Source organism: Castanea sativa, chromosome 9, assembly GCF_040712315.1.
Source record: "Castanea sativa cultivar Marrone di Chiusa Pesio chromosome 9, ASM4071231v1".
Taxonomy (NCBI): domain Eukaryota; kingdom Viridiplantae; phylum Streptophyta; class Magnoliopsida; order Fagales; family Fagaceae; genus Castanea; species Castanea sativa.
In genome coordinates this window covers 17885463-17911041 of record NC_134021.1, presented here as the reverse complement: position 1 = coordinate 17911041, position 25579 = coordinate 17885463, and the positions used below count along the sequence as shown (strand labels likewise).

Genomic DNA, 25579 nt, shown 5'->3' with positions numbered 1-25579 from the left:
ATCAACACAATGACTAATTAAATACAATAACCAAAACCGAAAATCAGCAAAAGAATTCAAAATTTGAAAATATAAAAAAAAAATCAATAAAAACTTACATAAGAGAACCAATAAGTTAAATGTGTGTTTTTCTTTTTTATAGTAGGGGTGGCAATTCGTGTTTGCATGTCAAGTTTGTGTCGTGTCAACTTATGAATATCTGACTATATGGGTCAATACTAACCCAACATATTTATTAAACGGGTTAAGATTTCTCAATCCTAACATGATTCATTTATTAAACAGGTTAGTTGTATCGACCTATTTATTCGATTTTTTCAAAATGAAAAAACAAAAAAATAAATATTTTTAATATAGAATTAAAAACATACTAGTAACTACATCCCAAATAATTATTCAAAACTAAAACATATCTCAATATCATAAATAATCAATCACAATATGTCAAAGTAAACCACAACAATTAATAAATTTATACACCTAGGGTTTGAGAGATATATTTGTAAAATGTCATTTAATTAAACAAGTCAAATGAGTTCCATGAGTTGAATATTAACCAACCTATTTATTAAACGGGTCAATTGTGTCAACCTAAATATAACACAAACCCATTAAGCGTCAACTCATAACCTGTTAATTTCATGTTGTGTTATGTCAGGTTTGAGAATCGTGTCCAATTTTGCCACCTCTACTCTATAGTAAACTTCATTTGACATAATATCCTACAAGCAAATTCAAAAGTAAAGAACAATAAGTAAGACAAATTTCTTAGATTAAAACATAAGTGTAATTTGCATTTTGGGAAAAAAAAAATACAACAACATGGGATGTATTATGTGAGATTTAATTATAGGAATGACTTATTTGTTAAGAGATATTGTATAGAAAAGCCATGGTTGAATATATATAAGTTTTGAAAATTTTGATAATAGATTTTTAGTTAGAGTAAAATTTAAATTTCTAAAACTTAGATGAAAAAGCTTTATCTAAATTAAATTATTATTAAATCTTATCCCTTAGTCGAGAGCTTTGTTCTAATAAAATATTAATTTAATAAGATACAACTTGAGGGAAAAAAAACAAAAACAAAAAAGTGGGTTGTGTAGGATTTAAGTTTAGAAATTTATGATAATAGACTTTTAATTTGAATATAATTTAAATTTATTTTAAATTATTGTTAAATCTTATCCCTTAGTCAAAACATGAGTTTCTTTTTTCTTTTCTTTTTTTAGAAAGACAATGTGTGTTGTTGTGTGTGATTTAAGGTTAGTAATTTTTTATACTAAACTTTTAGTTCGAATAGAATATAAATTTGTTGAAATTTAAATGATAAAGTTTTATCTAAATTAAATAGTTGTCAAATATTATCCTTTTAATTAATGAAATATATCTTAACAAAAAATATAACTAATTTACTAATTAATGAGAGTAGTCACTTGGCATAATCATGATTTCTAAGCCTAACTTTTATTATATAGTATGTGATACTGGGGAAACTATTCCTCCTATTTAAATCCTCCAATTTCCTCTAATTTAATCCAAAAAAAAAATATAAGGCACATGACATTTTAAAAACTAGTCTTAAAAAAAAAAAAACCTACATAAACCGTATAAAATCAAAGAAATGCCACGTTTCTCAAATATGGATAACATTAGAAGGAATTGAACAATTAAAATGAGAAGGGATTTTATCCCCAAAAGGCTTAGGAAGTACCATAATAATGAATATGATTGGTGAGTGAATTTTTTATTTTGTATACAAAAGTTTGCGTATTAATTTGGAAAACTTCCATAATATAATTTGTAATACACTGTATGATCACTCAAATTATTTTTGTTTTTGTTTTAGATAGGTAAATAGTGGGGGGTAGAAGTGGGATTTGAATTACAAACTTAAAACATCATAAAAGACAGAAAGTACTATAATAATGAAAATTAGTCGCTAGTCCGTGCTATGTACAGGAACCTACCTATTTGTGAGGTAGACTAAAATAATTTTATAAAATCTTAAATTGATTAAGAAATTACATCATTATATGATTTGCGCTTATATGACTTCAATTTGTGTTACAATTTGATGAGGAACCATTGCTTAAATATGCAATGGCTTACAAAAATTTTGTCAAACAATTTTAGATACTGTGAAAAATAACTTAAAAATTTAGATATTAAAACTTCTGAAAAATAAAAAAATATTAAAGAATCAAACGATTCACAACTTAGAAATTATTGAAACAAAACAAAATATATATGACTATGAAATAGAAAAATATAAGAAAAAGATTGGGTTACATTCAAAAGAATAATCCATGGCTATATGTTTGCATCATATTATAAAATATTACGTTAGTGAAGTAGAGAGATAACAATAATTGTAAGGTCACAATTTGCACCCAAACCTAAAGGTAAGATTGGGATAGGCTCAAAAAGCCCAATATAATGAATTTGTAGATAGTGAACTTGAAATCTAGGTTTTAGTGATTTTAAATAACAAAGATGATGGGCTAGTTTATATACCAGAAATTGTCCTCAGACTCAAGCTGAGGATACTGGATCTTATATTTCACTCTTCTTAAAGACAGATTACAGTTATTGATCTTAATGTCTACAGTCTTTTTTCTCTTGTCTCCTTTTGATCCCCTTTCTTCGGGACCTCCCTCACTCTTATACATCCCCCCTCCCCTTATTCTCGCTCTCCACGTGTAGCTCTAGGCAGTTTCCTTGGATACCTGTCCCATCCGCACCTTCTTGTGGTTTTTAGATAATAGCTGTAAGGTTGACAATTACTGTGCAGATATCACTTCCTCTCTATCCCCTTGTGAAACATATTTTCATCCACAAGACCTTCCAAAATATCATCTAATCAACATAACGTATCATCTGATCTTCACTTCACGTAACTGATGAGATACCCCTTCTCGGACTACTTCTGCTAACTTATTTCACAATAATTTGCTCATGGGCTTTTAAGCTTGACATCCTGATTATCATCAATTTGTCCTCAGACTAGTAAGCATCCTCTAATCAAGCCCATGACCCAAAAACATGCCTTGAGCCTTTTATCCTCACAATAATAATAATAATAATAATAATAATAATAATAATAATAATAATAATAATAATAATAATAATCAATGTTTGAATTTGAGTTTGAGTTTAAGTTTAAGAGACTTGTTAGAGAGATAAAGTTTCACTCATTGTTAAGCTTGGATTAAACAAAAATAATTTTGTTTAAAAAAAATAATGAGTTTGAGTTTGAGTTTAAGTTGGATTTGTTAGAGAGATAGAGTTTCACTCCTTGTTAAGTTTGGATTAAACAAAAAATATTTTATTTAAATGAAATGATAATTTTATTTAAATATTGTGCTGACGTAGAAAATTGTGAGAGTTTTAGAGGCTTCGGTTTATATATATATATATATATTTAAATATTGTACTGACGTGAAAAATTATGAGAATTTTAGAAGTTTCGGTTATATATATATATATATATATATATATAGATGATTGGTAAATGAATTTCTACTTTTGTATGTAAAAGTTTGCGCATCAATTTGAAAAACTTCCATAATATAATTTGTAAAACCCTATATGATCACTCAAATAATTTTTGTTTATTTTTTATTTTTTATTTAGATAGATAAATAGTAAAGGTAGCAGTGAGATTCGAATTACAAACATAAAACATCATAAAAGATGTTATTACTGTCAGATTATAACTTAAATAGTTAAAACTTAAATCCCAATATCACTCAAATGATTGGTCATTTGATGGAGGTAGGTTAGACCTTAAAGTACAGGAGCTGAACCCAAATTTGGACGCATGGAGAAGCAAGCACGAAAATAAAATAGGATATTCCGACCAAAAAAGCATATATAAGTACCGCCTTTAAATTTCCTCAAAAAAAAAAAAAAAGTACCGCCTTAAAATTATTAAAAAAATAAATCCTCTCATGTAGTCTGCTTTTGAAGAAAAAGAAATCTGTCACATTGTGCTGTCTCTATTTGGTAGGCTTTTACTGATTGGTTTCATTATTTCATATTTCTCTCTATCTCGCATGTAAAGTGAAGGATGTGAAAGGAACAATAACCTTTTCCAATATAAGCAAATGCTAATTCAGCCAGAAAAAATATATTAACAAATGATAATCACTAAATCAAGGGGTCAACCTCTTTTTATTGTTTATTAGAAATCAAACCAGCAGGTTTGCCCGAGAGGTTAAGGGGGAAGACTTAAGATCTTCTGCATGTTAAATGCGCGTGGGTTCGAACCCCACAGCCTGCATTATTGTAAATCTGAATCTTTGGTTAGATAATAATTTGAGCAACCCTAACTACAAAATAATATTTCACAATATTTTTTATTTATAGTATCTGAGTTGACAATCTTTTATGGGTTGAGGAAGCAGTTCTCTATTAAAAACCATTAATCTATATTCAAGTTTAAGACATTTTTCAAAAAATGCAGTGGAATCAAAATAGGTTTCAGCTTTTTTATCCTTTATTTATAGTAATTGAGTTAACAATCTTTTACTGGTTGCGGAAGCAATTCTCTATTAAAAACCATTAATAATCTATATTCAGGTTTAAGACATTTTTCAAAGACTGCAGTGAAATCAAAATTGGTTTCAGCTTTTTTATCCAAAAAGAATAGATAAAAAGGTTTCGACTTCTGCTGCAATACACCCGCAGCTATTTGATTAGCATTACATGAGAAATAAGTCCAACTTGCACCAAACTAATCTATGCATCATATTGGCCTGCACATAAATATGGATTTGACCAGCCATTTCGAGGTTTCAGGCTTACATATAAACTAGTCAGCAACCACTACACTTGGGAAAGGGAAAAACTATCCAAGTGTATGACTAACTTATTTGCTGCAAGCTTACTTACCTTACTTTTTATCTCAACTTTAAGCAAATAGGCTTAGTCAAACACACAAACATAACCAGAAACTTTAAGAGAGGGAAAAGGATTTTAATCAAATATGATTAGGACCAGCCATAACGAGGGTTAAGGATTATATATAAATGACAATAAGCTTTACAACCAGCATAAGTAGAATGAATATCAAGGTACTAAAAGACATACAAACATAACCAAGAACTTCACCAGAGGGAAAAAGGAAGGCTAGGAACAAAGAAATAGAAGTCAGTGCTGGACTGTGATCTTCACGGCCTCACTGTGTTACTTCAAGTTTGGAGTTGGCTTCTTCTTTTTCTTACTTTGCTTAGTCATAAGTAGTGAGAACTTAGCAAATCCAAACTTCTTTCTCTTTGCAGAGAATTGCTTGTGATCACTTTCCCTCTCAGTCTTCCAAGAGGGTGGATCACTATATTGTTTACTAAGCATCTGACCCAGTGACACCTTTCGCTTCCCAGATCTTCTCTCTGCCAGCATTCCCGATTCAAACTCCTCTGGCATAAGTAGCTTCTGGCTTAATATCTGTCCTATTGATAAGGTTGGCTTCAAAACAGGCGTTATTCCATCACTAACCAGATTAAGTCCATTTACATCAAGTAGACGGGAGTCTCTTCGATGGTGAGGTGGGTAAGGGTTTTTAAACTTGGTAGAGTTTTGGACAGAACGCCTTTTCTGACCATGCTCAGATCTCCAGTTGCGAAGAGCCTCTTCAACTGCTAGCTTCCCCTTATTTGCAGCTTCCACTCTGTGGAGAGCTTCTTCCAGTGCCATCTTACTTGTTTTGACTTCCTCAGTAGCTTCCTCAACCCTTTTTAAAATGTCCATTTTTGATAAATTTGCTTCATCAACTTGAAGCATAGCCTCTATTACTCTCTTCTTAGAAAGTTCCTCAGCCTCTCGAGCTTTGGCGGTTAGAGAAGAGTACTCTTCAAATGAAAGAGTTACTCCATCAGCCTTTTGCAAGTTGTCTCTAGATGAGATTGCATGGTTTGATAGAGCCTTGATCTCTGCAAGAGCAACAGCTTCTGCCGCTCTAGCTGCTTCCTTCATTTTTCTGGCAGCAACCAACCTTATTTCGGCTGTTTTAATTTTCGTTTTTGTCTGTTCAATCTCAGAAATTGCTCTCAAAACTTCTGATTTTGCAGCTTCTCCCACCTTTTTGAATTGCTCTGCCTCAGAACTTAATCTTTGGAGCTCCTTTGAGATATCTAACGCATCATCAGAACCAACTTTAATTTCAGAATCTTTTGCCAACTGTAGCTTTAGTCTTGTTTGGTTTAGCTCCTCCTCAAGAGATGATATCTTTGAAGAATTTTGAGTTAACCTATCACGAGTTTTCTCAAGTGAGATTCTTTCCTTCTCTAATTTCATGTTATATGATTCAACAGAAACTCGAATGTCAGCAAGATCAGTAGTAGTCCTACCAAGGTTTAACTTAGCTTTTTTCAGTTCCATTAATATTAAACCTGGAGCTGAAGAAGGGCACAAGCTCAAACCTTCCACTGAATTCTGATTCTCGTGGTTTCCCTTTTTTACCAAAGGAATCATGTTCTTATCATCCATATTTGTATCAAGTGTCACACTAAATTCAGATGCTTCCTTTTGTAACTTTAATTTCAATTCTTCAACAATCATTTTGGTTGATTCCAGTTCTTTCAAGACATCCAGTGTTTCCCTCTCTTTCACAATCAGATCTTTCTCCAACTGTGCCGCCTGGTCCTCTAGTTTTGCCATATCAACCTCTTCCATGTCATTCTATCAATATAAAAACTTGTCAGAACATTATCCAGTATGATAAATCATACTGATGCAGAGAAATGAAGTACCATGCCTAGTATCAAGTTCAGCAGGTGCTAAATTTATACAGGATATATATATCCATCCCACCAATAGCAGACATGGGTAATTGAGCCCATTATGAATCATTTAACTAGCAATATTCAATGATAACTAAAATATAATTCATATAAATTTCAACCAAATGAATGTACAAGGGCAAAGGTTAGGTACAATTCCTTAGATATTGTATTTTAGATTCTCCAATTAAATTTAACTATGTCACTTATTGGCCAATGCAGCACAACTATGCAGCTTACTGGCCAATGCACTTGTGCATTTACGGTTTCCAGGGCCAGATGATTAAAATTAATTGGAAAACACAAGGTATGGTAACCAAATTTAGGCAATGTACAATTCATGTCTACTTTCTATGTAATGCATATTAGGTAGAGCAACCGATCAAGAACCACCCTGCAACCAACATCTAAGACAAGCTCTAAAAGCCCCATTGATGTTTCAAAAAGATAGTTAGACCCATTATAGCATGTTCAAAAATCATGTTTCACACAGTGGTGGATCACATTCCTCCTAAAAATTGCTGTGTGCTTTTTAAGTTTTAACACAAATGAATCAACTTTAGTCTGCCAGTGAATAATTCAACTCTCTCTAACACAAATATTACAGGCATATGATTCATCAAAGAGAACCCTTAAGGCCTTAAAACATAAGAAGGCCATCCAATGATTTGACATTAAAAGGCATGTAGTACACAGCACTCTATTCCTTAAATTACCCCTATCTTATGCATCATATGACTTGAATCTAAGCTCAGAACCAAAACCACACACCCTAAAGTGAAAAGAAAAACAAAAATCATAACATACAGGATAAAGCACACATTTTTAGACAAACTGTAGAAATGGATTGCTCTACTTTTAAGTGAAATTGAGAATATACTTATTCCCATTGCAAAAATCAACAACTTTTTGAAGAACAAAATAATACCCATTTACCCTCAAACAAAAACTGTAACAAAGATTCAAACTTTATCAAAAACCCAAGAGAGAAAACAAGAGAGGACCTCAGTTTCAGTAAGCTTGTAGCTGTGGGGTTTCCAGAAACCGAGTCCACCAAATCGAGTCACTGCCTCTTTCACCGACTCAAATGGAGCAGAAGTATCAACCTCAGCTCTAAAACCACCTTCCTTTGTGTCCATTTTCATATCTGAACCCGTTTCAACCGGGTCAGGCACTGCACTTGAACCATTACCTAGGGTTTGATTTTCAGCCATGGGAGTTTTTTTCAGACAAACAAAATGACAAAAGAGTTCGGAGCCAAACAGAGTTCAACGAATCATGAAAGAAGGGAATGCTTGTAGGCCGTGTTTTGTGGGTTAAAGAACAATGATGTTTGGTTGGTGGTATTCTTGGTACTATAAAAGAGAGTGAGTGAGAGAGAGAGAAAAAAAAAAAAAAAAAAAAAAAGCTAAAGAGATTAGTGTACGTTTGGTTTTTCTGGTTTGAAATTGATTTTACTTAAAAGACCTTGGTGAATAACCGATTTTACAGGCCTTGTTTGGGTGTAGAAGGAGAAAGTATACCATATAATATGCCCTTTTTAGGAAATTTGTTTTGGCCCTGGTGGGAAAAGACAAAAGAGAGAAGCCGATGAGTGAGTCTGAGTTTTGCATTGATATTTGAAATGTGTGGGACCATTTAAGGAGTGATTTTCTCAACGTCACTATACACTATACAGATAACGGGCTTCTTTGAGTTTTGTTCTTTTTTAATGCTAACTTTTTTTTTTTTTTTGGAGAAAATTTTAATGCTAACTTTTAAAACATCATGAAAGCGCGTCAGAACTCAGAACCACTGCATTTTTCTTTTGCCAAGGAGGAGGTCCATTTCTAGTGCAGAACGAAATCAATTTTCAATGGAAAAAATTGATAGTAGCGCGACTTATTTACATGGCAAATCATAGTAAAAGTGATGGGTCCATATAGATCCATAATTTTATTGCTTACGATTTGTTATGTGAGTAAGTTATGATAAAAGTTGTAGTTCTAATATTATTCATGATTCTTAGAATATAAAACATTGAACTGAACACCTTATAATGTTGGTTTTCGATGATTGTGTTTTTTATCATCAATCTAAGATATCAATTAATTTTTGATGTACGTAGAAATTAAACCTTAGATTTTTTATTTAACTTGACTAATACACCAATTTGTTTTTAGTGTAAGCGAAAATTAAACTCAACATCTCTTATTCAACTGCTATATTTTATTAATTGAAAATTGAAACTCACTTGTAAATTTGTAACAAGTGGTTTTTTTTTAAGTCACATATTGTGCTAGTATTGCCTTCACTAAATTGCGAGGGTGGATGCAGGACAAATACATAAATGAAATGGACATTTTCCATGTTAAATGACACTAAACTACAAAATTCTTGACCATTTATATATATATATAGAGAGAGAGAGAGAGAGAGAGAGAGAGAGAGAGAGAGAGAGAGAGAGATGCTTTGTAACTAATGGTAGCAATAGGTAACGCCACTACCACGATGAATACCATAGCACTTCCCTGATGGAATATGGGCAATTTGGACCGTTGGAAAGTAGTCTTATTCTTGACTAAATTACTTGAATGAATTCTCAAACGTTACTTGAATGAAAATCTTCAAATTTAGTTGATCTAGATTCCAAAATGGGTCCTTTTTTTTTTCCTGAGAAAGATTCCAAAATGAGACCTAAATGTGTGGAATTTTGAATCTTGTCAAGTTAATAGAAAAAAAAAACCCTAGTAATAGCTTGGTTACTAACAAAATATGTAGATCTCACATCCAATCTTAGCTTCATATGAAGTCAAATCCATTGGGATGTATATATTTGTGCTGCAGAATAGAATTGAAGAAATTGGTGTTAAGTAAAACCCTTATAACAGTTTGAAAGCGGTGACATTTAATCCTATCTCTATGAAGCAAATTAGTTAATTAAAATTTTAGAATTAACTGTTCCTGTGTGTTTGGAAGAATTTTTTTTTTCTTTTCAAATTACGATCTTATGATGTGTCAATTTTGTTGTGATTATTTCATACATAACCAAAAAAAAAAAAAAGGTTGTTAGTTGCTATTTCTAACCTTTGCAATTTTGACTGTACTACAAAGTTGTTAATTTATCTAAGTTTTCCATGAATAAGTTCCAAAATTTTATCTTGTTTATTCTCAAAGTTTGAATTTGAACTACAGAAAGCTTCACCCCGTTTTTTGTAAGAGGATTCAAGAAATTGACCTGCTTTTGTTTCACTCCATGTCCATTGACAGCAGTTTAGCTCCATAGCTGCTTCCTTTTTTTTTTCATTTTTGTAAGAGAAAGTGTTTGTTTGAGAAAGAAAGGAGATGGTAGCAATGGCTTTCTCCTTTTATCATGAGGTAACCGTTGCATTTGCATAGGAGTACAGTAAAAAGAAGGTCCATCCAGTAAAGTGTCATTACTACTAGTATTTTGAATTTTGATTCACTTTTGCATTGAAGAGTGAAGACAATGAATTTTGCTGGTTATATACTTACTTTTGAAAAACAATTAAGTTTGAAATATGAACTTAGTTCACTTTTGCTTGCATACTGATGCAAGAATTTTTTCCTACATTCTCAGATGTGCAAGCCTACAGATGAAACTTCACTTAAGCAGTGCGATAAAACCCCATGCTTTTATGATCCATGACATTTTAAACACTTTGTTCAATATCTACTAAAAACAACTGATGAATATATTTTGGTACTTATTACTTCAATTCCCTATTTTAAACATTATGGGTGGTGGAATTTTCATTTGAAAAGGGAGCCATCACCTGTTTGGATTGTTGATATGTCCGTCCTTAGGTTGAATTATTATTTTTGACTTGATCTCCTCAATGCACAAATGAAACACCATCCTCCCCTAAAGCGATCTCCTACGGCTAAGGAGGCTTCAACTGTTATGTTAAAGAGATTCTAATATATGGTGATTCTAGAAATATTCAGTCAGGCTCTTATTTATATTAGTTTCCATCTCATTCTCTCTTGCACTAAGGTCTCTGAGAACTAGGGTTTGGAGGATTTGACATTTCACCATTTAAGGCTTCAAGCTTCCTTGAGCCCATCAATTGTTCAGTCAAGTGATTAGGGTTCAATTCATGCAAAAAAGATTAATGCGTGTTTGGTACTCTAGAAAAGTCTTCGTCATTTCTATCTGAGATGAATCTCATTTGATATGATTTTCAATCATTAATCCCGATTTGGATCCCTCAAAACATAATATTCATTATTCCCTAATTATGTTTAAAACTTTTCTCTCTCTACCAGTGTCTGTCAGGTTTAAATTATCGCAGAGAGAAAATTATAAATTTTGTCCTTAAAAGCGTCCTATTTAAAACCAAAAAAAAAAAAAGTGGTGGGGGAGGTGTTTCAACTTTCAAGGACTCAGAACTCAGAAGTGGCAACTTCTCTATTTTTGGGCCATGATAGATTCTTTTGGGTCATGGCCCCTTATAGAAGCTGAAACTAAAGCCTTCTGATTCTCTGCCCTGCCCCCTTATTAATGGGGCAAAAATCATGCAAACCAAATTGGGCCAAATGTTAGGTACCATCTGTTAATATATATGCCCCACCTTTTTCGATTTTGGAGTTTGTGTTTGTGTTTTTGATAGAAAACAACACAGCTGGATCGCATAAACTTTTAGCACAGTACCTTGTTTGGGGCGGGTCATAAATTTTGTATAGCATTCGTTGCAGTCAACACGATGAACTTCTGAAATCACTTGAATCTTCCCATTCATACTTTCAATGAAAATGCCTACTCGTCAAGGTTCATTATTTGTGGGTTTCTTTTAATTAAATTGACTCTTGTTTATTTGGATATTCCCATCACAGCTCTATTTCTCAGACTCACCTTAAAATCTTTCTTTTTCACTTGCAACCAAGAACGAGAAAAAAAGGACACAAGGAAATTAATAATTTCTTTTTCAGTTGCAATCAAAAATATGAAAAAAATGGCACAATGATATTAATAAGATTAGAACAGCTCTTCGTCCTGTTTAGGCATGTGTGATGTGCCAGTGGTGTGTCATCTTTGTGATTCATAAATTTTGTATAGCATTTGTTGCAGTCATCATGATGAACTTCTGAAATCACATGAATATTCCCATTCATACTTTCAATGAAAATGCCTACTCGTCAAGGTTCATTATTTGTGGGTTTCTTCTAATTAAATTGGCCCTTGTTTATTTGGATATTCCCATCACAGCTCTATTTCTCAGACCCACCTTAAAATCTTTCTTTTTCACTTGCAACCAAGAACGAGAAAAAAATAACACAAGGAAATTAATAATTTCATTTTTAGTTGCAATCAAAAATATGAAAAAAACGACACAATGATATTAATAAGATTAGAACAGCTCTTCGTCCTGTTTAGGCATGTGTGATGTGCCAGTGGTGTGTCATCTTTGTGATTCATAAATTTTGTATAGCATTCGTTGCAGTCATCACGATGAACTTCTGAAATCACTTGAATATTCCCATTCATACTTTCAATGAAAATGCCTACTCGTCAAGGTTCATTATTTGTGGGTTTCTTCTAATTAAATTGGCCCTTGTTTATTTGGATATTCCCATCACAGCTCTATTTCTCAGACCCACCTTAAAATCTTTCTTTTTCACTTGCAACCAAGAACGAGAAAAAAACGACACAAGGAAATTAATAATTTCTTTTTCAGTTGCAATAAAAAATATGAAAAAAACGGCACAATGATATTAATAAGATTAGAACAGCTCTTCGTCCTGTTTAGGCATGTGTGATGTGCCAGTGGTGTGTCATCTTTGTGATTCATAAATTTTGTATGGCATTCGTTTCAGTCATCACGATGAACTTCTGAAATCACTTAAATATTCCCATTCATACTTTCAATGAAAATGCCTACTCGTCAAGGTTCATTATTTGTGGGTTTCTTCTAATTAAATTGGCCCTTGTTTATTTGGATATTCCCATCACAGCTCTATTTCTCAGACCCACCTTAAAATCTTTCTTTTTCACTTGCAACCAAGAACGAGAAAAAAACGACACAAGGAAATTAATAATTTCTTTTTCAATTGCAATAAAAAATATGAAAAAACGGCACAATGATATTAATAAGATTAGAACAGCTCTTCGTCCTGTTTAGGCATGTGTGATGTGCCAGTGGTGTGTCATCTTTGTGATTCATAAATTTTGTATAGCATTTGTTGCAGTCATCACGATGAACTTCTGAAATCACTTGAATATTCCCATTCATACTTTCAATGAAAATGCCTACTCGTCAAGGTTCATTATTTGTGGGTTTCTTCTAATTAAATTGGCCCTTGTTTATTTGGATATTCCCATCACAACTCTATTTCCCAGACCCACCTTAAAATCTTTCTTTTTCACTTGCAACCAAGAACGAGAAAAAAACGACACAAGGAAATTAAGAATTTCTTTTTCAATTGCAATCAAAAATATGAAAAAAATGGCACAATGATATTAATAAGATTAGAACAGCTCTTCGTCTTGCTTAGGCATGTGTGATGTGCCAGTGGTGTGTCATCTTTGTGATTCATAAATTTTGTATAGCATTCGTTGCAGTCATCATGATGAACTTCTGAAATCACTTGAATATTCCCATTCATACTTTCAATGAAAATGCCTACTCGTCAAGGTTTATTATTTGTGGGTTTCTTCTAATTAAATTGGCCCTTGTTTATTTGGATATTCCCATCACAGCTCTATTTCTCAGACCCACCTTAAAATCTTTCTTTTTCACTTGCAGCCAAGAACGAGAAAAAAACGACACGAGGAAATTAATAATTTCTTTTTCAATTGCAATCAAAAATATGAAAAAACCGGCACAATGATATTAATAAGATTAGAATAGCTCTTCGTCCTGTTTAGGCATGTGTGATGTGCCAGTGGTGTATCATCTTTGTGATTCATATATGTTATTTGATGATGTATGAGATTTGAACTTTGAATATCTCTGTTAAAAATATTCAAAAATATCAACCAATTGAGTTATAAATTCTAACCTTTGACTTGAATTTAGACACCCTCATACATGGACTAAAAGTACTAAAGAAACTTTTCTCTTGAAGGTTTATGTGTTAATAGATTGTTGATGAAGATACAAATAAGTAATGTTGAAATGTGAAGGATAAGAAAATTATCTTGGATAAAATCGGACTTAGGTGCGAAAAAATATAGATTCAAATCCTTTGTTGTTGGCGAAACCCTCTTATGGTTTGTTGAGTTAAGGGTTCTTACCTTAAAAGACAAAAAAGATTGTTGAGTTGTGTACCATTTCTGTTGGGCTATTTATAGATTCATGGGGCCTACAAAGATTTATGACCCAATTAATTTGATGTTGGGTCCATACTTCATAGATGCATATGTACCTCCTGTTTTTCGACTTCCACATGCAAGTGAATTAAACCCATTTCTTTTGTACTAGGCACTTCATCTTGGGTTGAAATTCTATTCTATTCTATTTATCCAAAAAACAGTTTATCAAAAGCATGCTCTCCGTTTTGAAGGGGTTTTTTTTTTTTTTCCGCGTAGAAGGAGATATTTGTGTTAGGATTAGTGCCCTTAAATCCTATTGTATGATGCTATGTATGATATTATGTATGACATTATGTAAGACATGATGTATGACTTAATATTGTGATTGATAAAGTTATTTTATTATTATCTAAAATAATGGTAACATGAATATGAGACATTATCATATAGTCCATGAGATGCATTGTATGTGATTTATGTGAAAAGTCACAGAAGATGTAAATCACAAGTTCTTTGTAAACTCATAATTTATAGTTTGTAGTCGGTGATGAAATTGGGCATTTCATCTGCGAAGACTATAACGTGTCAACTAAGATTATTTGTCTTGATCATGGAAGTAGAGACTTCTAGTTGATATGTTGATATGTTTTAAGAGTTAAGACATATTGAACGAGACCGCTGTGAGATTTATTATTCTCCTAACGACTGTCAAATGAATAATAAATCTCACGACTTCTATTTGCAGGAACTCTTAATCCTGAGAGAATAATGGACCTGATCATGAAGTGTAGGTTGCTTTGATATATCAGGAGTGAGATCTGAAGTGATGGCCAAAACCTCAGTATGTTGGGCAACCACATTTAGTGTTGATGGAACATATATTCTCAAGATGGAATTCATAATCTCTTGATGGAGATATAAAATATTCCCTTGAGATAAGTTTAATGGTTTCAGTTATTCAGAGAGTTAGGCCTAACCACTTTAGTAAGAAATTACTAAAGTATATATTTATGAAATTGGATTTCATAAATATATAATGAATAATTTTAAAGGATTAAACCGGGTACTCAATGATAAGATGTAGTAATTTACAAAGTAACAGTCTACATTTATGACTTTGTGTTACTACGAATATTTTATGAAGGGATTACGTGTATAATAAAGTCTTGGGATATAATTTATTAATAAGGCCTAGAGTGCAATTATATTTATATAGTGGTATTAAATATAATTAATGGTAACTTTGGACTTGTCAAGAGTTGACGGAAAAGCCCAAAGCCCATTGGAGCTTGTGTCTTATTGGTCCCTTTTGGTCCCACTCCAAACCACACACTAAAGCCCAATTGGAAAGGCCCAATAGGCCAGCCCGATTAGATAATCAGTTAGTTATAAAGGGAGAAACATACATAATTTTTTTTTAAAAAAAGAGATTAGAAAAGAAAAAGAAACGGTGTGTGAGAGAGTGTGAGACACACTTTCATTCTCCCTTTGAAAAACTGATTGAGAGACCACACATCTTAGGCATAAAGTGGAATTGGAGTGAAGATTAAAAGTGTTCCCACGTGATTCTAATCTTTGTTTTGAATTTCTCCACACCAAGGTACGCTATCTTGTTCTTAAATTCTAAAATTTACATTGTGCACGTTATCAATCATGAATGAAATAGATCCTTGTTTGTTGCTTCCGCTATGTGTTTTGTATGAGATACAAAACCAGAATTTTTCCTTCAATTTGATGGCCCACGGTTTCTTTCATTTATAATGGGAATTGCATCTACTTTCATTTAATGAGACAAAGCCTACTTCATGAATTGTCTTGGAGTACAATTTCTTGATGGCCCACCGTGACATATAATAAGACAATTTGATGGCTTTTGGTTTATCTACTAGTTATTGCCTTGCTTGCCTTGTACGTGACTTTGTCTTTTGGCATTCAATGCATGGCTTCTATCATATATGCATCTTTTGTCCTTTATGCCATGCAAAAATATAGAATCCGAATTCCACCATCTGAAAGTACCATTATTATATATATGTATATATATATAATATAACATAATAATCATATATTATATATTGTATTATATATATATAATATAATATAGTTTTGTAATATATGAGTTTTTATTACATTATATATATATTTATGTATGTTAATGCTAGTTTAATTAAATTTATTCCTAATGAGATTAGGATTATATTTTTTTCACGTGTCTAGCATTATTATCATTCTTAATCTTAAAAACATTTATTTTAAAATATCTAGTGGGAGAGAGATTCAAGGGTTGGATCTCACGGCCTCCATTGTTGGTTCATAGTAGTGTGAAATATATACTTTGTCTTTGCCTCGAGCTTAGCATTCCATGCGGAGAGTATTTATTTCATGGTCCTACAAGATTGAATTTCTTGGTTTATAGTGGTTTGATAAACACCTTGTCTTAGTTTCGAGCTTTGCATTCCATGCGGAGGGTGTTTTATCATGGTACTACAAAATAAGCCTGTTAAAGGGATGAAATGTGGTTACACATAATTCTAGACAATGGTATACACTAGACTAAGTATTATAGTATCCTCTAGGCTGAGTTCTTACTATTATTACTTAGAGGCTAAATGTAAAACGGCATATTATTAGTGTTTGATAAGAGTTATCATGATAGCACTAATAATGAGAATAGTTCTCAATCAATCATATTATTTTATGTTCACTCTATGCTGAGGGATATTGAATATGAGATTGGGTTGTCGTTGCATATATTATTTTATGGTTTTATTAAGGTTCCATATTATATGCTTATATGCTAAATTGATAATGTCCAGTTTACTTATTATATTTATGTTTGTTATTTTCAGATTTTATCATGGCATCATTTAGCCCACTTGTTTCTATTCTTAACCAAAACAAACTGACTGGATCCAACTATGTTGATTGGAAAAGAAATTTGGACATTGTTCTTACCGCCGAAGAGCACAAATATGTGCTTACTCAACCATGTCCTAACTTTCCTTCATTAGATGCTCCTCTTGAGGAAAAACAACGATATGATCGTTGGCAGAAATCTAATGAGATGGCCAAGTGCTACATTCTAGCATCTATCTAAAATGTTCTACAGCATCAAATGCAGGATGTAGAACTTGCTTCGGACATAATGCATAGTCCGAAGGAGATGTTTGGTGAGTAAGGCCGTTACGCAAGGCAAGAAACCATGAGGCAAATTTATAATACCAAAATGGCTGTAGGAAGTTCAGTGAGGGAGCATTGTCTTAGGATGATTGCTAATATGAACACATTAGAAGTTTTAGGTGCCGACATTGATGGAGAATCCCAAGTGGATATGATACTCCAGTCACTACCAGAATCATTCAAGGAATTCAGACTCAATTATAATATGAACAAAAAGATTTATTCTTTGTCTGAATTAATGAATGAGTTAGTGGCGGCGGAAGGCATCCTTGGTACTTCTAGTGTTGAAGCCAATGTGGGTGAGGCTTCTACTTCTCAACCTAAGTCGAAAGGCAAGGGTAAGAAGAAGAAGAAGGACTTCACTAAGAAAGATGGTAAACAAATTGCCTTAGGGGTTGCAAACAAAGGAAAGAAAACCAAAGGAAAGTGTTTCCATTGTGGTGAGAAAGGACATTGGAAGAGGAATTGTCCAACATTCAAGGCTGCCAAGAATAAAGGTATGAAAAGTTCATTTCTTCTTGAAATATGTTTGGTACAGAATCCTACAGATTCCTGGTGTGTGGATCCAAGTTGTACTAATCATATCTGTAATTATTTGCAGGGGTTCCAGAAGACCAGAAAGTTGAATGAGGGAGAACTTTTTCTTACTTTGGCTAATGGGATTAGGATTCCAGTTGTAGCTATTGGAGTGTTTAATTTATGCTTTAATTCTAGAGTTTTAATATTGGAAGACTGTTTGTATGTACCTAATGTTCGTAGGAATTTAATTTTTGCAACTTACTTAGGTAAACATGGATATTGTGTTATCCTCAAAGACAATGTTGTAATAAAGAAGGATAAAATGTTTATCTCGTTCGGCAATATTGTGGATGGTCTTTATATTTTGACTTCGATAAGCATGAATTATACAATTCTGAATTAGATAGTAACTCTCATGTGAAATCATTAAGAGAAAGTTTCCTTCTACTAGTGATGCATATCTATGGCACTTGCGTTTAGGTCATATTAATTCAAGTAGGATTCAAAGACTAATCAAAGATGGACTTTTACAGCCCATGGACTTTGATGGTTTTCCAGCTTTGCCAATCTTGTTTGGAAGGTAAGATGACCAAACGACCTTTTAATGCAAAGGGTAGAAGAGCCCAAGATTTGCTAGAACTAGTACATTCAGATGTATGTGGTCCTATATCAATCCAAGCAAGAGGTGGCTATGAGTATTTCATTACTTTTACTGATGATTACTCTAGATTTGGTTATGTGTACCTAATGAAACGGAAGTCCGAAGCCTTTGAAAAGTTCAAAGAGTTTAGGGCTGAAGTTGAGAATCAATTGGGTAAACACATAAAGGCCATTCGATCTGATCAAGGTGGCGAATACCTTCTTGGTGATTTCAAGGATTACTTGACCGAAAATGGGATTATATCCCAGTTGATCGCACCTGGAACTCCACAACAAAATGGTGTAGCAAAGAAGGAATAAGACTCTTTTAGATATGGTTAGGTCCATGTTGAGTTATTCGACTCTACCAATTTCCTTTTGGAGATATGCCTTAAATACTGCAATGTATCTTCTGAATTTAGTACCTTCGAAGTCTATTCCTAAAACGCCTGTAGAGTTGTGGAATGGGCGTAAGCCTAGTATGAGACATCTCCACATTTGGGGTTGTCCAGTACATGTGTCGAAAGGAAAGTCTGACAAGTTACAGTCTAAAACTGAAGTGGTATTTTTTGTAGGGTATCCAAAAGGAACAGTTAGAGGTTTATTCTATAGTCATAAGGATAATAAAGTGTTTGTTAGCACAAATGCCAAATTCTTGGAAAATGACTATATGAATAATTTTACTCCTAGAAGTAGAGTTGTCTTGGCTGAAATGAATGAGCCTATAGTTGAACAACCAATGGATGAAACTAGGGATGATGTGGCTGTATTAGATACACCACAAGATACTACTCATGAGATGTCTAGTACACAGGTGCCTCGTCGTAGTGGGAGAATTATTCGGCCTCCTATAAGATTCATAGGTTTGGGAGAAACTTATGAGGCTGTCTCAGAAGAGGTCGAATCGGATCCTTACACTTATGATGAAGCAATGAATGATATAGATGCACATCATTGGGTCTAAGCTATGAAATCTGAATTGGATTTTATGGATTCTAATCACGTATGGGATCTTGTAAAGGCGCCTAACGGTATTAAACCTATTGGTTGCAAATGGGTTTACAAGAGAAAGAGAGGGATAGATGGAAAGGTTGAAACCTTTAAAGCAAGACTAGTGGCGAAAGGGTATACACAAAAGGAAGGTATTGATTATGATGAAACTTTTTCGCCAGTAGCCATGCTTAAATCTATCAGAATTTTCTTATCCATTGCTGCTCATTATGATTGTGAGATTTGGCAAATGGATGTCAAGACTGCATTTCTTAATGGCAATCTTGAAGAAGAAATATACATGTTGCAACCAGAAGGTTTCATAGCAAAGAACCAAGAGCATATGGTATGCAAGTTGAATAGGTTCATTTATGGACTTAAACAAGCATCTAGGTCATGGAACATCAGATTTGATCAAGCAATCAAGTCATTTGGTTTTGAACAAAATCTTGATGAACCATGTGTGTACAAAAGACATCGAGACAAAGTAGTAATGTTCCTAGTGCTTTATGTTGATGATATTCTACTCATTGGGAATGATGTAGGGGTAATGTCATCGGTTAAAGTTTGGTTGTCAAACCAATTTGATATGAAGGACTTGGGTGAGGCTAACTTTATTCTAGGGATCAAGCTTTGGCGAGATCGCAAGAATAAGATGGTAGGCTTATCACAAGCTGGATATATAGATAAGGTTCTAGAACGGTTTAGCATGCAAAACTCCAAGAAAGGATTGCTTCCTTTTAGACATGGAGTTCCTCTCGTCCGATGACCAAAGGCCTAAGACTCAAGAGGAAGAAAATATGATGAGACAACTTCTTTATGCTTCGCAGTGGGAAGTGTCATGTATGCCATGCTTTGTACTATACCAGATATTTGTTATTCGGTTGGCATGGTCGGCGATATCAATCAAATCCAGGACCAAAACATTGGCAAGCCGTAAAGCATATTCTCAAGTATCTTAGGAGAACGAGAGATTATATGCTTGTTTACCATAGTGAGGATTTGATTCCCATTGGTTATACGTATTCGGACTTTCGGTCAGATCTAGATTTCGAAAATCCACTTCAGGATGTGTTTTCACCTTGGGAGGTGGAGCCATAAGTTGGAGGAGCGTTAAGCAATCTTGTATTGCGAACTCCACCATGGAAGTCGAGTACGTTGCTGCTTGTGAAGTAGCAAAGGAGGCTGTTTGGCTCAAGAAATTTCTTTCTGATCTTGGTGTTGTGAGAATGGAGCAAGTTTCCATCACATTGTTTTGTGACAATAGTGGAGTGGTTGCACAATCCAAAGATCCAAGGAATCACAAGAAAGGAAAGCACATTGAGAGGAAGTACCACATCATTCGAGACATTGTTGCTCGTGGAGATGTTGTGGCAGCAAAGATTGAAAGTGCAAATAATCTAGCAGATCCCTTTACCAAAGCCTTGCCTCAAAGGGCTTTCGAGTCACATTTAGAAGGAATGGGAGTTACATTAGTGCACAATAGTCTTTAGGACAAGTGGAAGATTGTTAAGATTAGTGCCCTTAAATCCTATTGTATGATGCTATGTATGATACCATGTATGACATTATGTATGACATGATGTATGACTTAATATTGTGATTGATAAAGTTATTTTATTATTATCTAAAATAATGGTAACATGAATATGAGACATTATCATATAGTCCATGAGATGCATTGTATGTGATTTATGTGAAAAGTCACAGAAGATGTAAATCACAAGTTCTTTGTAAACTCAGATTTTATAGTTCGTAGTCGGTGATGAAATTGGGCATTTCATCTGCGAAGACTATAACGTGTCAACTAAGATGATTTGTCTTGATCATGGAAGTGAAGAGTTCTAGTTGATATGTTGATATGTTTTAGGAGTTAAGACATATTGAACGGGGCCATTGTGAGATTTATTATTCTCCTAACGACTGTCAAATGAATAATAAATCTCACGACTTCTATTTGCATGCACTCTTAATCCTGAGAGAATAATGGACCTGATCATGAAGTGTAGGTTGCTTTGATATATCAGGAGTGAGATCTGAAGTGACGGTCAAAACCTCAGTATGTTGGGCAACCACATTTAGTGTTGATGGAACATATATTCTCAAGATGGAATTCATAATCTCTTGATGGAGATATAAAATATTCCCTTGAGATAAGTTTAATGGTTTCAGTTATTCAGAGAGTTAGGCCTAACCACTTTAGTAAGAAATTACTAAAGTATATATTTATGAAATTGGATTTCATAAATATATAATGAATAATTTTAAAGGATTAAACCGGGTACTCAATGATAAGATGTAGTAATTTACAAAGTAACAGTCTACATTTATGACTTTGTGTTACTACGAATATTTTATGAAGGAGTTACGTGTATAATAAAGTCTTGGGATATAATTTATTAATAAGGCCTAGAGTGCAATTATATTTATATAGTGGTATTAAATATAATTAATGGTAACTTTGGACTTGTCAAGAGTTGACGGAAAAGCCCAAAGCCCATTGGAGCTAGTGTCTTATTGGTCCCTTTTGGTCCCACTCCAAACCACACACTAAAGCCCAATTGGAAAGGCCCAATAGGCCACCGATTAGATAATCAGTTAGTTATAAAGGGAGAAACATACATAATTTTTTTTTTAAGAGAGATTAGAAAAGAAAAAGAAACGGTGTGTGAGAGAGTGTGAGACACACTTTCATTCTCCCTTTGAAAAACTGATTGAGAGACCACACATCTTGGGTATAAAGTGGAATTGGAGTGAAGATTAAAAGTGTTCCCAAGTGCTTCTAATCTTTGTTTTGAATTTCTCCACACCAAGGTACGCTATCTTGTTCTTAAATTCTAAAATTTACATTGTGCGTTATCAATCATGAATGAAATAGATCCTTGTTTGTTGCTTCATTATGTGTTTTGTATGAGATACAAAACCAGAATTTTTCCTTCAATTTGATGGCCCACGATTTCTTTCATTTATAATGGGAATTGCATCTACTTTCATTTAATGAGACAAAGCCTACTTCATGAATTGTCTTGGAGTACAATTTCTTGATGGCCCACCGTGACATATAATAAGACAATTTGATGGCTTTTGGTTTATATACTAGTTATTGCCTTGCTTGCCTTGTACGTGACTTTGTCTTTTGGCATTCAATGCATGGCTTCTATCATATATGCATCTTTTGTCCTTTATGCCATGCAAAAATATAGAATCCGAATTCCACCATCTGAAAGTACCATTATTATATATATGTATATATATATAATATAACATAATAATCATATATTATATATTGTATTATATATATATAATATAATATAGTTTTGTAATATATGAGTTTTTATTACATTATATATATATTTATGTATGTTAATGCTAGTTTAATTAAATTTATTCCTAATGAGATTAGGATTATATTTTTTTCACGTGTCTAGCATTATTATCATTCTTAATCTTAAAAACATTTATTTTAAAATATCTAGTGGGAGAGAGATTCAAGGGTTGGATCTCACGGCCTCCATTGTTGGTTCATAGTAGTGTGAAATATATACTTTGTCTTTGCCTCGAGCTTAGCATTCCATGCGGAGAGTATTTATTTCATGGTCCTACAAGATTGAATTTCTTGGTTTATAGTGGTTTGATAAACACCTTGTCTTAGTTTCGAGCTTTGCATTCCATGCGGAGGGTGTTTTATCATGGTACTACAAAATAAGCCTGTTAAAGGGATGAAATGTGGTTACACATAATTCTAGACAATGGTATACACTAGACTAAGTATTATAGTATCCTCTAGGCTGAGTTCTTACTATTATTACTTAGAGGCTAAATGTAAAACGGCATATTATTAGTGTTTGATAAGAGTTATCATGATAGCACTAATAATGAGAATAGTTCTCAATCAATCATATTATTTTATGTTCACTCTATGCTGAGGGATATTGAATATGAGATTGGGTTGTCGTTGCATATATTATTTTATGGTTTTATTAAGGTTCCATATTATATGCTTATATGCTAAATTGATAATGTCCAGTTTACTTATTATATTTATGTTTGTTATTTTCAGATTTTATCATGGCATCATTTAGCCCACTTGTTTCTATTCTTAACCAAAACAAACTGACTGGATCCAACTATGTTGATTGGAAAAGAAATTTGGACATTGTTCTTACTGCTGAAGAGCACAAATATGTGCTTACTCAACCATGTCCTAACTTTCCTTCATTAGATGCTCCTCTTGAGGAAAAACAACGATATGATCGTTGGCAGAAATCTAATGAGATGGCCAAGTGCTACATTCTAGCATCTATCTAAAATGTTCTACAGCATCAAATGCAGGATGTAGAACTTGCTTCGGACATAATGCATAGTCTGAAGGAGATGTTTGGTGAGTAAGGCCGTTCTGCAAGGCAAGAAACCATGAGGCAAATTTATAATACCAAAATGGCTGTAGGAAGTTCAGTGAGGGAGCATTGTCTTAGGATGATTGCTAATATGAACACATTAGAAGTTTTAGGTGCTGACATTGATGGAGAATCCCAAGTGGATATGATACTCCAAATCACTACAGAATCATTCAAGGAATTCAGACTCAATTATAATATGAACAAAAAGATTTATTCTTTGTCTGAATTAATGAATGAGTTAGTGGCGGCAGAAGGCATCCTTGGTACTTCTAGTGTTGAAGCCAATGTGGGTGAAGCTTCTACTTCTCACCCTAAATCGAAAGGCAATGGTAAGAAGAAGAAGAAGGACTTCACTAAGAAAGATGGTAAACAAATTGCCTTAGGGGTTGCCAACAAAGGAAAGAAAACCAAAGGAAAGTGTTTCCATTGTGGTGAGAAAGGACATTGGAAGAGGAATTGTCCAACATACAAGGCTGCCAAGAATAAAGGTATGAAAAGTTCATTTCTTCTTGAAATATGTTTGGTACAGAATCCAACAGATTCCTGGTGTGTGGATTCAAGTTGTACTAATCATATCTGCAATTCTTTACAGGGGTTCTAGGAGACCAGATAGTTGAATGAGGGAGAACTATTTCTTACTTTGGCTGATGGGAGCAAGATTCCGGTTGAAGCTGTTGGAGTGTTTAATTTGTGTTTTAAGTCTAGAGTTTTAATATTGGAAGACTGTTTGTATGTACCTAATGTTCGTAGGAATTTAATTTCTGCAACTTACTTAGGTAAACATGGATATTGTGTTATCCTGAAAGACAATGTTGTAATAAAGAAGGATAAAGTGTTTATCTGTTCTGGCAATATTGTGGATGGTCTTTATATTTTGACTCCTGATAAGCATGAATTATACAATTCTGAATTAGATAGTAACTCTCATGTGAAATCATTAAGAGAAAGTTTCCTTCTACTAGTGATGCATATCTATGGCACTTGCGTTTAGGTCATATTAATTCAAGTAGGATTCAAAGACTAATCAAAGATGGACTTTTACAGCCCATGGACTTTGATGGTTTTCCAGTTTGCCAATCTTGTTTGGAAGGTAAGATGACCAAACGACCTTTTAATGCAAAGGGTAGAAGAGCCCAAGATTTGCTAGAACTAGTACATTCAGATGTATGTGGTCCTATATCAATCCAAGCAAGAGGTGGCTATGAGTATTTCATTACTTTTACTGATGATTACTCTAGATTTGGTTATGTGTACCTAATGAAACGGAAGTCCGAAGCCTTTGAAAAGTTCAAAGAGTTTAGGGCTGAAGTTGAGAATCAATTGGGTAAACACATAAAGGCCATTCGATCTGATCAAGGTGGCGAATACCTTCTTGGTGATTTCAAGGATTACTTGACTGAAAATGGGATTATATCCCAGTTGACTGCACCTGGAACTCCACAACAAAATGGTGTAGCAGAAGTAATAAGACTCTTTTAGATATGGTTAGGTCCATGTTGAGTTATTCGACTCTACCAATTTCCTTTTGGAGATATGCCTTAAATACTGCAATGTATCTTCTGAATTTAGTACCTTCGAAGTCTATTCCTAAAACGCCTGTAGAGTTGTGGAATGGGCGTAAGCCTAGTATGAGACATCTCCACATTTGGGGTTGTCCAGTACATGTGTCGAAAGGAAAGTCTGACAAGTTACAGTCTAAAACAGAAGTGGTATTTTTTGTAGGGTATCCAAAAGGAACAGTTAGAGGTTTATTCTATAGTCATAAGGATAATAAAGTGTTTGTTAGCACAAATGCCAAATTCTTGGAAAATGAC

At 33.6% G+C, this 25579-nt stretch overlaps 1 protein-coding gene and 1 non-coding gene across 2 annotated transcripts; one reads left to right on the top strand and one right to left on the bottom strand.

Annotated features, from left to right (window-relative positions):
• Window positions 1-4201: 4201 nt before the first annotated feature.
• TRNAL-UAA (transfer RNA leucine (anticodon UAA)) lies at window positions 4202-4285 on the top strand. Its single transcript has one exon. It is a non-coding gene; the product is annotated as a tRNA-Leu (tRNA).
• A 674-nt stretch (window positions 4286-4959) lies between these two features.
• On the bottom strand, window positions 4960-8123 carry LOC142611430 (WEB family protein At2g38370). Its single transcript, XM_075783547.1, has 2 exons — window positions 7787-8123; window positions 4960-6681 (listed from the first exon to the last, which is right to left on the bottom strand). The coding sequence occupies exons 1-2, from the start codon at window positions 7994-7996 to the stop codon at window positions 5191-5193; spliced, it is 1701 nt and encodes a 566-aa protein (XP_075639662.1). The 5' UTR covers window positions 7997-8123; the 3' UTR covers window positions 4960-5190.
• Between the last annotated feature and the right edge of the window lie 17456 nt (window positions 8124-25579).